Source organism: Etheostoma cragini, chromosome 1, assembly GCF_013103735.1.
Source record: "Etheostoma cragini isolate CJK2018 chromosome 1, CSU_Ecrag_1.0, whole genome shotgun sequence".
NCBI classification, from domain to species: domain Eukaryota; kingdom Metazoa; phylum Chordata; class Actinopteri; order Perciformes; family Percidae; genus Etheostoma; species Etheostoma cragini.
Genome location: NC_048407.1, coordinates 4,271,938 through 4,292,905, shown reverse-complemented (window position 1 = coordinate 4,292,905; position 20,968 = coordinate 4,271,938). Strand labels below are relative to the sequence as shown.

At 40.4% G+C, this 20,968-nt stretch overlaps 1 protein-coding gene across 6 annotated transcripts in view; it reads right to left on the bottom strand.

Moving 5' to 3' along the window:
• Positions 1–20,968, bottom strand: part of ano1a (anoctamin 1, calcium activated chloride channel a) — an 83,714-nt gene that overhangs the window by 43,593 nt on the left and 19,153 nt on the right. For all 6 annotated transcript variants that reach the window (XM_034867741.1, XM_034867709.1, XM_034867723.1 and 3 more), the window contains exons 3-6: positions 18,527–18,874; positions 5,940–6,038; positions 4,519–4,670; positions 254–308 (exon numbers count right to left, since the gene is read on the bottom strand). In XM_034867741.1, the coding sequence (XP_034723632.1) occupies positions 254–308; positions 4,519–4,670; positions 5,940–6,038; positions 18,527–18,874 (654 nt within the window). The remainder of the gene's footprint in view (positions 1–253; positions 309–4,518; positions 4,671–5,939; positions 6,039–18,526; positions 18,875–20,968) is intronic.

Genomic DNA, 20,968 nt, shown 5'->3' with positions numbered 1-20,968 from the left:
GGAAGAAGCCAGATCACCCAGAGGAAACCCCACAGAAACACAGGGAGAACATGTGAACTTCACACAGAAAGACCCGGAACAACTTGGATTCATACCCACAACCTTCTTGCTGTGAGGCAGAAGTGCTAACCACTGAGCCTCCGCCAAATTCTACACATCACACAAACTTTGCCACTGGGCTGAATCAAACTTCTTACGTAGCTTCCTGAAGGAGCCACCTTTAAACACGTCATCTATTGAAACCAATACTTACTATTGAGCTCCTGGTCTTGCTGTCAAAGAACTTGTCCCTGTCAGACAGATCAAATCTGGCAACAAAGAAGACAACAGGTCCAGTTTTAGTTGCAGATCCAAAAAAGAGTGCAGAATGAGTGAACATACTTGACCTTAGAGTAGATATTGGAAAAAAGAGGAGAGGATAGGTGGGATAATTAACAATTAAAATTTGCAAAGTTAAGCCCTATCACACAGGCTAATATTGTTAAAATAATGCTATCCATCTAGCACACAGTGAGCTGAGATTAAAGACTCGCTGTAAAAGAACCGCCACAAATAGGATCAAAAGTACAATGACAATGAAACCACAGTGAAATGGAAGCTTATGTAATTATGTTTTAGAACTGATTGAAGGCTGGAATATACACAACAAAATGATGAAGGGAGAGGCATGGAAAAGCTTTACACAACCAGCCTGACTGCTGCTAATGTTTAGAAGCAGTTAATATGCAGCAGAGATTTGCATCGTTGGTGACTTTTACTGCCATTCAGGACAAACTGTATGCCTTATTTTTTATTTATTTTTTTAAAACTTGATTTAAAACTTGAGACCCATTGAGGGAAAACCTTATTCAGTGGGGCAAGGTAAACAAAAAAATGTAAGACAGATTCCATATTTTGTTTGTGTCCAGAGGCTGTTGGTGCGAGTCGACCTTGATCCAGCTGATTGCTGACACTCAAACAAAGTATTTCTGTGGAGATTTGTATATTTTGCCCGTAGAGTAGCACATTGTCACTGGAAGGGTAGTTCGCATTGCCTAGGCCATCCTCCACAGCGCTGCGGAGGAGGGTCTGGCTAGTCCACACAGAATTCCCGGGATGGAAGAAAAACGTTTACACATTTCTGCTGCTCTACATAACCAGCACCACTATGCTACGGCCTGTCTTTTTGCACATTACATAGACTGTCGACAGTATGCATAATTGCACATTTTTAACACAAATTTCGCTGCTCTTATTTTCCTCATTGTATATATCTTCTTATTGTTTACTTATGTTATGTTTGTCTGTGGACCAAATTTGTTATAAATGTCTTGTCACCGTGGGATAGAGGGAAACGCAATTTCGATTTCTTTGTATGTTTTTGACATGTGAAGAAATTGACAATAAAGCAGACTTTGACTTTGACTTTGACTTTGAAAACGTGCTCTGGTTTATTGGCATTTCTTTAAACCAATCACTGTTAGCCGGACCCCTGGTTCCGCTGCAAATTAGCCCCGGAAAGGGACCTTGTTTTGGTGGAACGTGTGTACGCTCAAAAGTTGTTTTAGTTGTGCAACAGAAAATTTTGATTTAACAGACCAGTCAGACTCAGTACATACGAATGCAATTTTTAGAAGGAAAGCACTTGGAAGTGTGTGCACTGAAACCATTTCATCCAAAGGACTGAGTGGGCAGCTCCTGTCAGTCATGCATGTGTTGCTGGTGGTGCTTGTTGGCCTTCACTGAAACACTCCAGATGGTCGCTGTGCCTCCACTGACAGACAGCTTTAATCTCAAGTTAAATAATCCTCTATTTACTCCTGGACTGACTTGAGCATTCCCTCAGAAAGTGACAGGATTGAGCTCAAGACTAGCCTATGGTAGAAGCATTAAACATAATGTCAGATGGAACCAGATTGATTTTAGATAGACTGTAATCTATATCTAGGCTGAATCTCAGGGAACTGGCCTGGAGTGCTTTCAAAATTGATGAAGATTAGGTGATGGAAAAGATGTGGAGGGAGATCTCCTGCTAGCTGTTAGTCAGAGCTGTAAATATAGCTGCACACTGCCCACTCTCTCCTCCATACATCCCAGCAGGCTGACGGTATTGCTAAGACATTCCTCCGCCTTGATCACTGCCTTTGAAAGTTGTTTTACTTGTTGGGACAGAACCGGAAGAGTCGGTGAAGATATGATGTCTGTCTGTAATCAAATGCTTCATCTAGCCATTTTTATAATCCTCCAACACAGTGTTGGGAAAATGTAAATGACTTTTGTGATTCCAGCTAGCTGTGTGTGTTTCCTTCAGGGAGAGAAAGCTGAGAGATGGACGCTTCAGCAGAATGCTGCAGGAGAGCGTCACGCTTCATCCTTCCTGTCATAATGTTTTAGTCCATTGTACACCTCTGTGGTTCCCGCTCTGTGCTGTCTGTGTGGCTAAAACTGCTTTACCTTTGTTTAGATAGGCGAAACAACGTTAAACATGGAAACATTTTACAAAAAGAAAATTATAAAGTTTCAGATTTTCAGATTTCAAATTTGCCGGTTATGTAACTTGCTCTTTTGCAAAAGAGTCTTACAATCACAGATATAACTTGCACCAATTAGTTGGAGATATGTCTCACCATGATCTCTTGCTTCAGGACCATCTCACTGCACTGGGAGATTATGATGGTAGTTTTGGAGGGGATTTTGAGTCAGTTGCAACATGGCACCTTGGAAGTGTTGTCACTATCCACTGATCTTTAACTCCACCATTGACATTATTTTGGCTTTTTCCCTTAAATTCTCTCACTCTGAGCACACACGTCATTGGCATTATAATTTTTTACGAGAGTGTTAACATCCATGGAGAGACACTATCGCTGCATCTCACTTCTCCTAAATTGCAAACCCGGTTCCTTCTCTCGCCTCCCTTCCTCGTGTCTAAGCCCTTCCCACCGATGAGTTATGGCAGAGCAGAGGACATCATGAGAAGGAAACACAGAAATGTGTTTTACAAGGAAGAGAAGTCCTTTTCACTGAATCGTTGCATGAATTTTTCAGCTGTCTGGGCGGAGTTAGCAACCCTTTAGGCTGCACAGTTTATGAAAAGGCTGCCCTAGTGTATCCTCGCTAATACCTCCTCAGAGATCCCTCCTCCATCCTCCCTCCTCTGAGCAGGAATAAGGGCTTTGAGACGGCCTTCACAAAGTGGGCCAGAACAACGTCCGGTTCAGCCAACGACCGAGGAGATATCAAGTAAGGGAAGTGAGATCCAGCCTATTTCTCAACCACCTGGATAACACTGAACAGATGTTTTAGCTACGTGGGGGCAGCAGAACAAGCTCTGTACACAGCTGTTTTGACCTAATGTAATCAGAAATGGCTGCTCAATAAGAATATTGGACATTTTGTTTTTTTTGCATGTAGAATATCAAGGAACACTTTTATTAACTGCCAGATTTCTCAAAAGGGGTTCGGCAGGACGTTCAGGGTGACTAAGAGGTTTTCACAATAAGAGGTGCATCTCATATCTCTTATTTAAGAGCTCCTCAGTCCTCAGCTGAACCAGAAGATGTTCTGGCCTTCTGTCATGAAGACGTCTCAAAGCTCGTATTCCTGACGCGAGGACAAGGGGCGAGCATGGAGGAGGGATGTATGAGCCTGGATCCAGAGGATCCAGTTGCTAACTCCGCCCATTCAGCTGATAAATTCATGTGACGCTTCAGAGGAAAGGCTGTCTCCTCTCTCTAAAACACATTTCCTTTTTCTGCCAATGATTTCCTCATGAACAGGTACATGGAAGCAGTTCATTTGGAGATCATGGTGAACTAGTATGAATTGTGGCAGTGTTTTGCCATTGAGAACGAGCTAGCATGCTAGCACTAGCATGTGCTACTGTTAGCCACCTCATCTCGGCTAGTGGCGTAGAAAGCCGTGCAGATGCTGAAGAGCTCACCCAGAGACTGAAGGTAGAGGACATTCAGAAACCGGATGTCACTCAAAACAGCATGGCTTATTCAAAAGACCCCATTCCCAGAAAAAGTGATTTTTTTTCATAATATGGGCACTTTAATGACGAATAATCCATTTTATTAAACTCAACAGCATTTTACTGGGTAAATAACTAGGTCACGCCATCCAACATAAAACAGATAATAAACCCAATTATCACAGAATTAGCACTGGCGTATCTTCACAGTAGCTACTTACTGTATATTTCAGTTTTGAATTCCAATGTAAAAATCTGTTTGCCGGTCAGGAAAGGTTTTTCAGGTAACATTAAAACACAAAGTTTTACAAATAAAGTAAAGTGTATCAAAATGTGACAACGTTGGATAGATACCCAGGTTATGCTTACTCTGATGACTTAAGTCCAATTTGGATAAAATAAGTGGCTTAATTGGGTTAGGGTCATATTATAAAAGTCCATTTAAACATTCCTTTTAAAGATTCAGATGTGTAAAATCTCTTTGGCTTGTATGTTATATGTGCATTACATGGCAAAGCAAAGGTGCAGAAAGCTACACAAGTGATAAAAGTTAGACTACTCACAGATGCTGCTTCTCTCTGGAGAAAGGGTGAGAGAGGAATTTGACACTTTGTTGCCGGCTGGTGTCTACTTTCGGGTGGAGAGGAGCTGTGACTTTGTGAATGAAGAGCCGGATCTTCTCCACCAGATTACTGCCTTGTTTCACTTCGTAACTCTGAAGAGGAGGAAAAAGAAATACATTTATCTGGAAATGAATAATAATTTATACTTTATTAATCCTGCTAAGGAAATTACAATGTTGTCACTATGTTGTTAGAACACACACTACACACAATGCCTAAAATCCACACAGATGCTCTGTACATACCTATATTTGGACTAATTGAGAGATGTCAGAGTGAGGGTGCTGCAGCTGTCGATGGACAGCCGCCCTGAGCAGTTGGGGGTTCGGTGCCTTGCTCATGAGCAGGGAGAAGGTGAACTGGCACCTCTCCAGCTACCAGTCCACCACTGTGCTTTGATACATATGGGAACATGAAACAGCTACACTCTGGTTCCCAACCCAATTCCTTACAGACTGAGCTACTGATCCTCTGCATCCTACATTTAAACAGGTGGTCTCATTGACATCAGCATGTCTTCTTTTAAGAGCTGAAGTGAAAATGTCCTGTGATCTGACATAACTACTGCATTTAGATGTACTCCGAGAGCAAAGGTAATTTGTTAGTTTTTCTAGATCTACAAGGTTAAGAGCCCTGAAGGGTTTGGACGTGGGCAGTAGGCAGGATCTGAATAGTAGAGTCTGCTTTGTTAGCATTTAAAAAAGAAAAATAGCTTTACTTTGAAAGTAATTTCAAAAGCATTGAGAGCATTAAGAGAAGATGTATGTTCATGTATACAGTGAACAAAAGAGGACCCAAGCTAGACCCTGGGACACCTTCACTAACCGTAAAAGTACTTTACTTGGAACCAGTAGGCTGGCTTAAAAATCTACCTGAAAATGGCGTTAAAATCATTTAATGTCTTGTCAATCTAGCCCTAAAAAGGACAGTGTGCAAGGCCTAAATCCTGACTGCTGAGGTTGAATCATAAATTAGTCACGTTTTGTGCCATTCTCCAATACCTCTAATTTGGAAAATTATCTATAAGGTTGAATGCAGTAAGGGTTTTCTTGCACAGTCTCCGACAAAATTGTGCAGTATGGCACTTAATAAATGTCCGATGGTTATTTATGCATTATTTATTCCCATTGGATTTCTATCAAAATCTCATTACAAGGCTTGTAATAGCTGTAACCACAAATTGGCCCCACGGTGGTGTTATAATGCTACATGACAGAGGAACAGGAAACACTCCTATCCATCCATACATGTCCCCACTCAGCAATGCAGCGCTGAGAGTCAGTCCAATCAGCCTCAGGACAAGAAAAACAACGGTAAATATGCATTTGATAAATGGGATAATTTACTGGCAGGTGGAGTACCTTCTTTGTTGGCATCTTGAGCTTCATAAACTCAGCCTCCCGACACAGAACGTTCCAAGGAGCATGGATCTTCATGAAGCCGATTCCAGGGATATTAGTCTGAAATACAGACAAGATTATTTTTTGGGGCATTTTAGGCCTTTAATGGACAGGACAGCTGAAGTTGTGAAAGGGGAAAGAGAGGGCGAGTGACATGCAGCAAAGGGCCGCAGGCCGGATTCGAACCCGGGCCGACTGCTTCGAGGAGTAAACCTCTATACATGGGCACCTGCTCTACCAACTGAGCTATCTGGGTGCCCAAGATTTGGATATTTAATTACTATTCTCTATGTACTCACTGCAGAAACAAGAGACAATTCATGACTTAAAAATGGTGATCTATAAACTTATTTGGTTGCTATAAGGGAGCAGCAGGCAGAACAGCATGTTGCTCTTCTGTTAGATGCACTGTTTAGCAGAGTGTCAGGAAAATCTTCTGCATCCATTTCAGAACAAACATCTTTATTGCTGCATATAGGACTGTCTCTGTCTCTGCAGCCTCTGCTGTTATGTAAAACCACTCACACACTGCCAGACTCACTTCACACCCTCCAACTTGGCAGACTGACCTGTCTGGATACAGAAATACATAAGCAATTTAAGCTAGCTGACTAACTGTAAGCTATACATCTCAGAGATGCATCAGATTTAATTCAATATCAAATTCAAATGTTTTTTTCTGTATACTGATCCTAAGCAAGTATAGTTTCAGTTTCAGTATCTGAAGTAAAAAAAAAACAACACCAGTAAACAACAGTCTGTAAAGGGTGTCATGTCATTTCTCCGACGGTCCATTGTTCCGACCCCTCAAAAACCAGAAAAATTCCCGTTTTTTAGCTAGGCTTTTGTGTATCATCTCCCATAATGTAAAATCTGGATTAACAATGCAAAATTACTTTTCTCTAACGTATTTACACAAATGTTTATTGAGCCTAATCCACACAATCTCTGCACTGGTTTGTGTGCAGTTCAGTTTCCCAAATTATCCCCCTGAAAAATCTTAACCTTAACCACTCAAGGTCAAGTGCCTAACCCCAACCAATCAGCTATCCTTACCTATATAAAAAGCCTATATGGTTGGAACAATGGGATGTCAGAGCAGAGGGTTTATTTTTTCCAAACACAGTGACGTTGGACAAGTGGGCTGTAGGACCAAAAGGGAATTCTTCAGTTATTGAGAGGTTGGAACAATGGAAAGTCGGAGAAATGGGCAGTCCCCGGTAAAAGTGCATGTCGTCGCTTATTCAAAATTCATATTCCTTCAATGATTAGTTATTAGTTTTTCTAGGTTGTTATTACCAACCTGTTCTAACTCCAAACTTGTCAAATACTGACGCTTGGTCAGTGTCTCTCAGCATTAGATACCAGCGCAAACATCACCCGTCAGCGTCTGCAGCAGATTGACCATGGAGCGATTGGGGATTGACCAATACTGCTTTTTCAAGGCCAATGCCGGTTAGTAGTTATTAGTAGTTAATGAAATCAATTGCCGATATTTGGAACAGATACACATGCATATACAGTGAAAATGAAAATCTTTAAGTCAAAATTAAGGTTTTGTAATGTAACAAACTCAAACACAAAAACTGTTTAAATACTCAAAGTGAACGGCGAGTCACATGATCGGCTGGACGTACAGTAGATGGCGGCTTAAGGTGTAGCTCCTGGCCCAAATTTGTCAAATAGTTGTTTTACATGGTCCCAACTTTATTATTTTACCACTGTGTGCTCGTTAGAGTTACTTGAAGAAGAATGGCAAACAAGAACAAAGTCCAACGCAATGATACGGACGTCGTTGCAGAGGCAGTGCTGGGGAAACAGAAAAGCTACCATGAGCCACGTTTTTCTCAGATTCAACAAGCTAACTGCTATCAATGCTCAGCTAGCGTCTCTAACTGCAAGCCTTGTCCCTATCAGAGCTGATATAAACAACCTGAAAACCACTGTGGAAAGCAACGCAAATATTCTCGACAGTCATGGCCACACTTTAAGCGCTGGAGGTGAAGCTAGCGGACATGGAGGACAGAAACCGGAGATGTTAGATCCGCATCGTCGGGCTGAAAGAGGGACTAGAAGGTGCTAATGCTATCCAGTATCTCTCCCGCTCACTAACCTAAGTGTTTCCCGAATCCAGCAGATGTTCAGACAGAGATTATGAGAGCCAACCAAATCTACAGTGATAGCCCAAAGGAGAACACCACTACTAACCGCACGTTGATTTTCAACGTCCTCCACTACACAATCAGGCAGGCGATCCTACAGGCTGGCCAGAGATCTCTGCTCATCCACTTCTTTACTGAAAAATGAAACCTATATCACTCAGTTTATTGCAGAATTCCAGATATTTGCAGAAATTAATGTTGGCGGGGTAGAATACCCCAGGATACTGTGGGATGCGATAAATGGTTTTATCAGGAACAATACCATGCATTTCTGCTCTAATGCGTGTAAAGCTACGTCACTGAAGCTGAATTCAACAGACTAGAGTTACTGTTACAAACTAATTTTACTGATCAAATAGCTTTAGAAGGTTCATTAGTCAAGAAAAAATAAACAACATCCTGAAACAGAAATCTGAATTCCTCATCCATAGAGCAAGACAGAACTATTGCTCTTAGGGTGCTAGACCTAGTCATCTTCTCGCTACGAGATTAAGATCCTGTGATTATTTTGCACACATTCCCGCTATTAAATCTTCAGATGGCAATATAAGAACTAACCCTGTTATAATAAATAAATCCTTTCAGACATTTTATTCCAATCAGAATAATTCTGAGGTTATGTGGGATAAATCTCACTGCGACAGCTGGTTAAATCAGCTTGACTTGCCTCAGTTATCAGCAGAGGAATCAGCTAGCTTGGACAAATTAATTTCTCTGCCGACATCCCCATTGTTATGCAGTTTAAATATTTAGGCATTGATGTCTTCCCCTGGTTAAACCAAATCCTTAAACATAACTATTCTGTTGCTCTGAACAGTGTTTTGAAGGATATGGAAAGATGGATAGGTCTCCCGATGTTGATTCAAGCTCGTATCTCAGTGGTTAAAATTAATGTTTTACCCAGGGTCAATTTTGTGAGCTATATGCTACCTCTCTCCTCTCCTGCTGGCATAAATTACAAACAGTGGTATCTAAATTTATCTGGAAATGCAAGCGGCCGCAACTTAAAATATCTATTTTACAGAGGAGGAAAGAGAATGGTGGCTTTCCAGTCCCAAACTTTAAAAATAATTTCTGGTCCTTAGTTAAGACCACTTCTCACTTGGTTTAGTCCAGATGTATCCGTTTGTTGGAGTACCTTTAGAAAGTGCTATGACAGAGCCTTGGTCACTCTATGACGTTCTCTTTGCCAATGTTTCTAACAAAGAGTGCCAGCTACGCTTTGGCCCCATTATCTCTCATCTTATCAAAACTTGGAGATTAGCTGAAACATACTGCCATTTAGCTTGTAACTGGCACACTTTTTCCCCATTATTCAATAATACAGCACTCCTGATTGATGGGAGGCCAATAACAGCTCCTCAGTGGGAACAAAGGGGAGTTCATTATCTAAAAGACATTTTTGGTGAGGTTGGCTTGGTACCTTTTTCTGACTTACTAAATCCATTCAGTCTACCATGTTCCTCCTTTTTCTTTTACCTGCAGTTAAGGTCAGCACTCAAGGCATACGGCGTCCCCTGGCAGAGGCTTTTGCCCCTCAATCCTATTCGGAAGTTATTTACTGTGCAGCCTAAAAACCCTGCGGCATGGTATCCAGGCTTTACCAGTTCTTGGTGATATCTGACCGCTTTGGTCTTCCTATTGAGAGGATCTGGGCACCTGATTGCCTAGGCCTTGCTCTCGACTGGCATAATCTATAGGCTAACATTCCAGAAGTATCCCGCAATCCAGACCATCAGCAGATTCACTATAATTCATACATAGGACATATCTCACCCCGTGAAAATGCACCACATGAACATAATTAACAGGAATTTATGCACTTTCTGCACAATTAAAGCTCAAGGTACATAGCTTCACATGTTCTGGGAGTGCTCTCCTGTTTGTCAGTTCTGGAACAATATTGCATCCAAAATTTCCACCTCGATTAATGTTACTGTGCCTGTTACTGTCAATGTTTTGAATATGAATGACTGGTCAGCCTTCCAGCTTTCTAAAGCTCAAAAACATGCTGTGTTTGCTGGGCTTACAGCTGCTAAGAGGATGATTGCAACCCGTTGGAATCCACCTCATGACTTATGTGTTCTTTCATGGATCCTTTCTGTTTTGGATGTCACGTAGATGGAACTTTCAATGGCTCGTGTGGGTGGAGCCCCGGGGGAGACTTTGGAGACTTGGCACAGAATTGCTGAGTCCTTGAAGGCAATGTTGAAGCTTTTTCTTTTGTTTGTGTGTGTGATTGGTCCCTTGTCTTGTGTCTGTGTGTGTGTGTGTGTGTGTGTGTGTGTGTGTGTGTGTGTGTGTGTGTGTTTCTGCATGTTGTTTTATCTCCCTCCCTCCCGTTTTTCCTCCCCAGTGTGTTGTTTGTAACTTTTCGAGAATGTTATGTTTTTTTTGTTTTTTTTCTGAATATAAAAATAAAAATTTGATCACAAGAAAAAATGCTTGAAGTGCTCATACTATGCTTATTTTCAGGTTCATAATTGTATTTAGGGGTTTTATCAGAATAGGTTTACATGGTTTAAATTTCAAAAAACACGATGTATTTGTTGCACTTCTAATTGCTGCAGCTCCTCTTTCCCCCCTGTGTGTTGGGCTCTCTGTTTTAGCTACAGAGTGAGACATCTCATTTCTATTGCATCTTTGTTGGGACTACTAGACAGTCAGAAGCCGAGTATGAGGGTGTGCCATGTTAGCAGCTAAGCAAGCATTATAACGTATGTTACAAAGTGACGCCACAGAAGTAGAGTCTGAACTACAATGGAGCTGTTTGGATTAGTTGGTGAACAGTGTTTTCTGTTGTAGAAGTCCCTTTGGGGGGGGGACTTTGGGCTTTTTTCACTTTATAAACTTACAACATGCAAACAACAAATATAAAGGAAAAGGGAAAAGCCAAAAAGCATAATATCAGCATTTTAAAGCAATGATTTCATAAATTAGAAACATTGATTTAATAAATTAGAATGTACAGTAAACATAGTCAGATGGTGTTTTGGGCGGGACATTAAGTCAGACTAAATAAGTAAACATGCCAAGCTGTACTGATACGTATAAGAAAATAATTGTACACCATAGGCTTCCATAGTAGAGCATCTTCAAAGTTTGCCCACACATTTTAAGTCATTTAGCGTGACATCATATGACATCGTTGCTAAAAGCTAAAGTTATGTCATAGGTTTGCTCATTCATACTGTATCCCCATTTAACATTGCATCCATAAACAGACTAAGAAAAACGATCTGGTTGTCTGTTACTGTAACGAAAGCAAATCTCCTTGTGTTCCTTGGTCCACTCATGTAGCACATACACACCAGTGACACAACAGCTGAAATCAATGTATCCTAACCAACATCCACGTTTAGATGAGATAAGATGTAGAAAAATAAATGTCATGGTTATGCTCTGGAGTCCGTTCAAAGATGGATTGACTAAAAAAATTATCTGAGTGTCAACACATCCAACACATTCAACTTAAACCCATCAGTTCTCAAATCTAATCTCTTTTTATTACTGTGAATTGTTCAAATGAAAACATCTACTCAGGAGGTTATTACACAGATAAACTTAATTGCCTAAATTGTGCCTTTCACATGCAAATCAAAAGGCAACAAGATAACAGAATCTACCTCATTCACTTTTATTTGAATGCCAATAAAACAGACACATTTGATATGCACTGGGAATCCATTGCAAATTTGATTTTTTTTTTCACAATTGTACTCAATATGTGTAACTCTGTCCCAGTCTTTGCAGCAAATTGAACATAGCGTGCCAAACAGGAAGATAGCAACTCTGGCCCATCACATGCCCATTGGCCCAATTTAATCAGTTCTGTCTGATAACATTTGGGAAGTCTCTTTGCCTCTGCAAAATAGCCTCAGGAAGGAACTTGTTTTGGTGGTGAAGGTGTATGTTCAAATGTTGTTTAAGTCTTGCAACAGAAAAATCAGATTGGACAGATAGTCTAGCTGGCTGTCTGGATTTACCCTGCAGAGACCTGAGGAGTAAAGTACCTTAATATATAGCTACTTGCTATAAAATAGCTGTTGTCTTCTTTTACTTATGAGCTCACGTGTCAACTATCGACCAAGCATTAAATGTACAATCTCATAGTTCATACCTATGACATCTGAGTCAATATGTCTGTCCACTTTAATGTGTGTAAAAATGAACTGTGAGTACACAGAAACAACAATTTCTCAAAAGATGACAGAGGATTTTGGAAAACCAATGGTCTAAGTGCACCGGAAGTGCATGATACATTTTCAAACATCACCGGTGTTCAGAACGCCAACACAAAGAAAGAGGACGCTGACGGACAGCCGGCTGAAAATAAGGGAAATCAGGCGTATCCGGAGATATCCTGTAAATTATTTGTCGTTGATATAGACTAGTGGAGCATTAAACCAGGAGTATCAGGCTCTGCCGGTGGAGGTCTCCATTGTGCCTGCTCTAGGGGCCGCACGGTGCGGAAGTAGCACCGATCATATGATCTGGGAATTTTTGGGCTCGGTGATGGATTCATGGGTCACTGTGCAACTCCCATAGGAAGGTACAGGGCTCCTGCTTGAGTGCAGTATACAGGTCTTATTATACATCCATGGTCTAATCAGGTTAGGTCCTGTTCTGTTGCCATGCACCTGGGTCAGAGTATCTGAATATGTATTAGCTGAATCAATGTGTGCAAACGTTCTATCAGGTGTGTCATAATCAGGTAAATGTGCAGTATTTATATCATCATCACAGGAGAAAGATGTGTTTTTTGTGTGTTTTTTATCAGTGTTCTATCTCTGTTTGTGTCAGGTCACAGTTGTAATTGCGTCTAATTTAATAAAATTCATGTTTTTTGAAGAAAAGGAAAATCCTGCAACAAGAGCGGTGTGTTATTCCCGGCAAAGAGGAAGTATTCGGATGTGTGAATTCTTTCTTTAAAAAAACCTTCTCTGTTTGAAATTGAATCATGCATGTCAGATTAGGCCATTGGGTTCCATCATATTCAGTCATCTTGAGTGATGAAATTATTGTTTCTATTTACTCATAGTTCTTTTGAAGACACATTAAAATGAACCGACATATTGAGTCAGACCTCATAGGTATGAACTATAACATAGTGATAGGTTAGTATTTATGCGTGTTCAAATGTATTTAACTATTCTCAGGGAGCTTTCCTGACAGGGTCAGCATGAAGGGGACACTAGTTTTCAGGAATAGATTGGAATGTGTACAAGTATTAGCGGTGTCTCATAAATAAGGAGCTGTTTTGAAGGTAACCCTGTCTCACAGAAACAGATAAACTGACATGTGAAGGACAAGAAGAATATAAAAACGCAGCTATCGGATGGTCATTGGTTACTCTGGTATAGACATTTGCTTGTGCAGAACATGATGCATTAGTCATGAACGTTTTTTCAGTGTTGGAATAAAGCTGCAAATAATCTGAAATCTTTGGACTCCTCATCTTTGAAGTCTCTACAATCATTTCCTGATAGCATTAACAAGAAGAGACGTGGTTAACCTAGCAAACGCTACTGCATTAGGGTTCCAATCATTGAGTGCCGAGTCGCCCTGATTAAACAATTTGCAATCGTTTAGCACTGGACATCATTACAGCAGCTCAAGGAGGAGTATGCACATTAATTGACACGGATTGTGGTACATACCCACCATCACAGTCTGAAAGATTAGGGAATTTGTCAATCGCATTAAAGAATCTCAAAGGGATTCAAGAAGGCTTTGTTAGAACAAATAAAGAGGCACACATTCCAGGAGGAAAGTATGCAGAGACAGGAAGAGGACTTGAATAGATGACAAAGATGTTCACTAGGAATTCTATTGTTGCATTCACTGTAACAAATTTGACGTAAAATTTACAGTAACTTACTGCCAAGTTACTGTGAATTCTTTTTACAGAAATGGCGTTTTTCCACTGCTGGTAACAGCTCAACTCGACTCGCCACGACTCGCCTCCACTCGACTCGATCCATTCTATGTCCGTTTTCCATTGCAAAATGAGTAACGCCTCAGCGTGGCTGGTCACCATAGCTACGCCTGATGATGTAATTTTCTACGCGACTCACAACAGCACATGGGCTACTCGCCACAGCCAGAAGAAATGTTTTGTTTCAAAAGAAGCTGAAAAATCACCGCTAAAACAAACTGGAGTTTGGGAATTCTGACGGTGTTCAGACGTCGACATGACTGTTGTTCGCCGACACAAAACGGTAAGTTAAGTTTCCTGGTAACGTTAGCTAACATTTGCATGTGTTAGGGGCCCCGTTCAGTATTTACTATACACTAGCGTTACATAAAGTACATGAACTTTAGCAACCACGATTACGCACAAACATGTGTGCTGTTTGTGTTTCAGAGCATTCACGCTATGCAAAATCGCTGCCACAGACCGTCTGGTGGGCGATGTCCGACCGGTGAGATCTCTGGTTGTGACCTGCTGGGCTTCGTATAATCTTTATGAGAGTCATGGAGAGACTTCTGACAACGACTGAGATGCATCTGGGCCAGCAGAGCCGGGGGGGCACTGTCACAGGGTGCAGAGGAAGAAGACCGGGATGTACAGGAGGGTTTGATGCGCTACTTGAAAAGCTAAATAAAAACTTTTCTTTTATAACTTGTCTTGTTTTTTTTAGAGTAACAGTGTGCAATATTGGAAACGACATAAAGCCCCTAAAAGCCCTTAATATTGAACAGTTGAAAAGTGAGAATAGTGCAGAGGGTAGACAATCTGTCGGTGTCTGTAGATGTCCCGTTTGTTCTGGACACACACTCCGCACTCTTGTGCAGTGATCTGACCAACCAGTAGACTCCAGGTTTCACGTCACCTTTTGGGATCGCCTCAGCTCGCTTGGAACCTCGACCAAGGTAGTAATAAAAAAATTACCTGGTAGCAGGTCCCAGGGACTTTTTTTTCGTAATGGAAAACCAAAAAAGGCAAGTCGAGGCGAGTCGAGTAGATACCACGCAGTGGAAAACCGCCATAAATGTACCGTACTTCCATTTACAGTACTTTATGTGTTCACTGTAAAATACAAAACAATTAAACACAACATAAGATAAAAAAGTAAAAATACAGTATTTTACAGTACTATAGTGGCTATATTGTGATTTTTTACAGTAATGCTGTAAAACTGTAATACTTAGACTGCTGAGATTTTGTCAGGTTGACAAGGTTGTAATGTAACCTTTTCAGCATTCTACTGTAAAAATAATATACAGTAGTGTTACTGTGAAATCTAAAGTAAATAACTGTAGATTTTACAGCCTTTATTTGTAGTGAGGGTCATAGGAATTATTGTCCCAGCCTTACTTATTTTTGCGGTTGTCATCTTTGTGCTAGGATGTTGTTTTCCTATCTTGAAGAGCTAAATATTAAAATCAGTTACTAATATCTCGATGGTACCGAATCCAGTTAATCATGTGCATGTAGATGCAGTTAATCAATGGAGACATAGGTCTGCATCATCATCGCTGTCTGATATTTCAACATCATGTTGTGATGAGGGTCCAACGGGGGGAGTGGATTAAAATGTGCATTAGAAATTCAGTGTAACAAGGGTTAAGATCTTATAAGAAACGATGAAGGATAAGTTTAGAACCATGCTAAAATGGATGATTGGGCTGACAGCACTCTGACGAGGGGATCGAAGAGAAATTTTCCCTGGAAAAGAAACAGCAAACCAGGATTTAACCTCTGCCATGATTAGCATTGTTAGTGTTTATGTTCTCTGTAACTGAAATATTTTCGTATATTCATTATTTACCATGTATTTCATATGTTTAGAGTATATATCAGTGTATTGCATGCTAGAATGTACCTCAGCTATTATAAAAAAAGGGTTGGTATTTATGTGTGTAAGTGTTCAAATGTATTTACTATTCTCAGGGAGCTTTCATGGCAGGGTCAGCGTGAAAGGGACAATTGCTTGCATGAATAGATCGGAATGTATAAAACTATTAGTGTCTCACAAATAAGGAGTCGTTTTGAAGGTAACCCTGTCTCACAGGAATAGATCAACTGACATGTGCAGGACAAGAAGAATATAAAAACGCAGCTATTCTGATGGTCATTGGTCACTCTGGTATAGACATTTGTGTGTGTACAGAGGCGACTCTCTTTGTTATGAATGTTTGAATGAAGCTGCAAATGATCTAAAATATTTGGACTTGTCATCTTTGAAGTCTCCACCAGAATTTCCTGATCTCGACCCCCATATCAGAAAAATCAGATCAGTAAATTCAATGCTTGGTCAATGGTTGACACTGTTGTCTGACGTTGAAGCATGAGCTCATAAATAAAAGAAGACAATAGCTATTTTTATAGCAAGTAGCCCCTCTTCTGTAGTGCGAGACAAGCAGGAAACCCCATCACACTGATAAGATCAGAGCTATAAATTGATCTGTCCAAGGTAATAGAGTTGAACTCAAGAGTTAACAAGAAAGGGGACAAAGATAAATGGAAATTGGATTCAAATTTCTCACACATTCAAATTCCCCAGGACATGCACTCGTTCCGGTCAGGTTCTCCACTATCAGTCACATGAATGTGCCATGCGAGTACTGGAGGTTATCCCTGCTTTATCTTAACCAGTCTTTACCTTTCTGTATCTTAACTATGAGCATAAATACCACAAAGTAACTTTCAAAATGTCAGGAATACAAATAATTGCTTGCTTAATCTCTCCATAAATAGAGGAGCATAGCTTAGCAACCAGAACTAGACACAGGGGGTCTGTCATCTTTTGTCTCTACCCAAAGTGGTGTGCATAGGGCTGTGTGAAGAGTGGTACTCAACATTTAGAGAGCTTGTAGAGTGGTCTGTCTTGATTAAGTAAAAAAGATCAACATTTCATCAAAAAAAACACAAAACTCTAACATAAGCGGCAATCATTAGCATGTCTGGCTAACTAGCTTACCACCTACAGTATTCGTTCCTATTCGTTTGTGAGGTTACAAAAATACAAATGTTCAATAAAAAGCCTCATTTAAAATTTGCACATCCACTGTGTGGTATTTTTGTACAGTTTGTTAAAGCCCATCCTGGATGCAATCAGAGGTTAGCCTAACATTAGTTGCTCTGTCCTGCTATTAATTGGAAATCCGGAAATTTCCACTCCTGCAACTCCAAACAAACACGTTAACCGAGATAGCTTTACATGTGCCAAACACAGGGGGTAGCTTTAATCCTAAAAGCTTTTTATCTTGTGATGTTATAAGTGAAAATTGCACAAATTAATTAAAAATTAAATGAAATTAAAAATACAAACAAGTATCTAATTTAAGCAGCTTAAGGGCCAGCAGATCAGACTGTGTAAAGGTCTTAATATAACTGTGTGAAGAGAGGCGGCCTCTCAGTGAACCTCCCCTAAAAAATAAGGGTTAAATAAAAAAATACTTTCGCCAGGCACTTCACGCTGTGCGCTTAGATTGTTAAAATAGGGTCCAAAGAGTTTTATGTTTCCCCATGTCCGGACATTTCAGGCATGTTTTTTCACTCACAACAGATGAAACGTTCTAATTTTATTCTATGCAGCTCTCTCAGCCCCCCAGGAAGCGTGCTAGACTTTGAATCAAAATTGTTTTAAATGGAATTGAAACTCTCCGCCCGTCACGTGATGCCCTTTGGCACAAAAAACTTTTTCACATAGACTTACTACGGCCTGGGTGGGTCAACTGGTAGAGTGCGCGCCCATAAATAGAGATTTGCTCCCGACGCAGCGGCTACGGGTAAAACTCCAACCTGTGGCGCTTTGCTGCTTGTCATTCCCCCTCTCTCTCTCCCCATTCATGTCTTCAGCTGTCCTATAAATAAACGCCTAAAATGCCCGACTTTTTTTTTTTAAAGACCCCTTTGTCCAATAACAATGGATAGTCCGGAGGAGCCACACGATTAAATAATTTAATTCCTGTTCAAGTTGGTGGAACTCTAAACCGGAAGCAGCCAATCCAACTCTGGTCAGATCACCATACCGGTCTGCTTTACTGATCGAGACTTATAGCGAAAATTTGCGGACTAGATAGCACCAGAATAGACATCAACGACGGCTTCAGTGACTTATGACCGCTTCTGGCACACACGCGTCTATGGCGCTTTACAATGAACTACTAGGAACTACTTGCTCCACACTGAAAAACAAGAACAATTTTGCTTCTTCATTTCTATGTCTTAGAAAGGGATTATCACGCGGTGAGGACTGTCTCACAGGCTGACTTGCAGCTTTTGCGCCAGTCTTTAAGCAAATTTCAGGGAATACATTTGCCACTGTTATCATATTAAGCTGCATAGCTGCAGTGCTACAATGGAAAGCTTGAAAGGAGTAGCAACAATACCTCAGAGGGAAATCATCCAAATACCACATCACATTCAGCTCTCACCCTTTCGTCCATTTCCAGCTCCAGCCCCGTCTCCATGATGTTTTCCTCAAACTCCTCACGCCTAAAACGCTTGTCATCCTCATGATAGTCAGTCCGTTGCTCCTGGGCGGCGATCTCTGGGTCCTCCTTTGGGTGCGCCTCGGCGCCTCGGTTTCTAATGTTCAGGCTGCGGCAAAACCGTTGGATGAAGTTGTTGTCCCCAAACCTGGAGGACTGGCGCCGGATGCTGTTGGGCTTCTGGATCTGGTATGTGAGCACGTAGTCCACCCGCCGCTGCCCATCAGAGAAGTAAGGGCCTTGCCGTGGATAGAGAGGTGAGCCATCATCCGCATAGCGATTTTTCATTGGCTAGAAGCAGGAAACAAACAGACAAAATTTCATAGATTAATGTATATGTATAGAAACATTCTTTACTTATTAGGGGTGGAAGAAGTACTCAGACCATTTACTCAAGTAAAAGAAGTAATACCACATTATAGAAATATTTTAGTATAATAAAAAGTCCTGCATTCAAACCTTTACTCAAGTACAAAAAGCATCAAAACCTACTTAAAGTACCAAAAGTAAAAGTACTCGTTATGCAGAATGGCGCATTTCCGGATAACTGATGTCATATTATTGGACCATGATCAATCATTTGATAAATTAATGTACAGTACGTATGGTTTTAATGTTGCAGCTGGTACAGTAGGGCTAATTGATTTATCTATTATAAATAATATATCATCGCTCATTTGTGGATATTTTCTATTCATAATTTGATTCAGTAAAGTAACTAGTAACTCAGTTTATCAAATAAATACTAAACACTACAAACCTAACGATCTCCGCAGTACTTTTATGAATGTGGTGAGATGTTAGCCTAGGACAAATTGATTTGATCTGGCAGATACAAACTCAAATTTACAATTTGGTGAGATTAGATGACTCACTTAGATTAAGATTTTGCAGATAGGGACTTGCTTGTCACATGTGAGGTGAGATAGATAGATAGATAGATAGATAGATAGATAGATAGATAGATAGATAGATAGATAGATAGATAGATAGATAGATAGATAGATAGATAGATAGATGGTTCACTTATGCACTCCTGGGCACCGTATACTTTCACACTGCAACGTAACACCATTTTCTGTCCCCAAAGATATTCAGTGGAGAGGGCCAATAGAGATAAGACAGTGCCCATCACACACAACATACAGTCAAATATGTGTTTCTCCAGCTGCACCATGTAGTTGGCTATTTCATGAAATATTAAACTTACTTAGCCAGTAGCGTCTTCGAAGCGATATGCATCTTGTGCTGTCTATTTATGTTTTGCAATTCCCAAATGCATTACATGAAAGGTCTTGTTGTGCTCACATTGCTCACATAAAGCCCTATACTGTATATGTTGGTATCGCTGCACAAATATCACCTCATACTTTATGCATTTTGACTAAGAAAAAACATACTGTAACCCAGTCGGTTGAAGATTTAATCTTGTAGTACTATCACATGTCCTTGACTTGCTGTGTGTGCGCACTGACATATCTTAATCCTCTGTGCCATAGAGCGCCATTGTTGTCCATAAATTATTAGGAACACATCAATGAGGCCTTAATTACAATGAAGTAGGGGTGTTTAAATTAAGTATTGCATCAATGCAACATGATACGGATGTGGACGATTCTGCATCTATGTAGTGGCATGCCACAATCGATTATTGCCTACTAATGTTACTTGTTGATTACCCGCTTGCAGCTTGTTTTTTTGTTTTTGCCTTTTTTCTGTTGTCTGCTTTGTTCAGACTCAGCTACATTTAGTGTCTTTTATAAGAGCATATAGAATAAAAAGGGGAGTTCATATATATCTGACTGCTTGATTTTGTCAATGAAATCCACGTGTAGCAATATTTAATAAAATTAAGGAGGGGACGCATTGGGATGCATCCTGATATCAGATTAATTCAAATCGTTGTAAAAGATAATCATATTTTCTATTTGATAATAAAATTGAATGGTGAGACCAGGGAAGATCCCACCCCCCTACAATGAACACATACACTGTAGTTTTTTTTTTCTCAATCCCACATACACTGTCCTGTTGCCCCAAACACTCAGTACATCAAATGTGTATTCATCTGCCACTGAAAATAGTCCCCTATAGATGAACTCATGCAAATCACAAAACAATCAGCAATTCAAACACAAATCAAAATGCAGGAAATAGGGCTTGATTGGGCAAACCCAGAAAAAGCACAACCAGACAGGCCTTTTAACCTGGAACCAACAAGGGAAAAGAAAGCCAAGGAAACAACATCATCCCATAGACTGTATATATCTATCTATCTATCCATCCATCCATCCATCCATCCATCCATCTATATATATACAGTGGGTACGGAAAGTATTCAGACCCCTTTAAATTTTTCACTCTTTGTTTCATTGCAGCCATTTT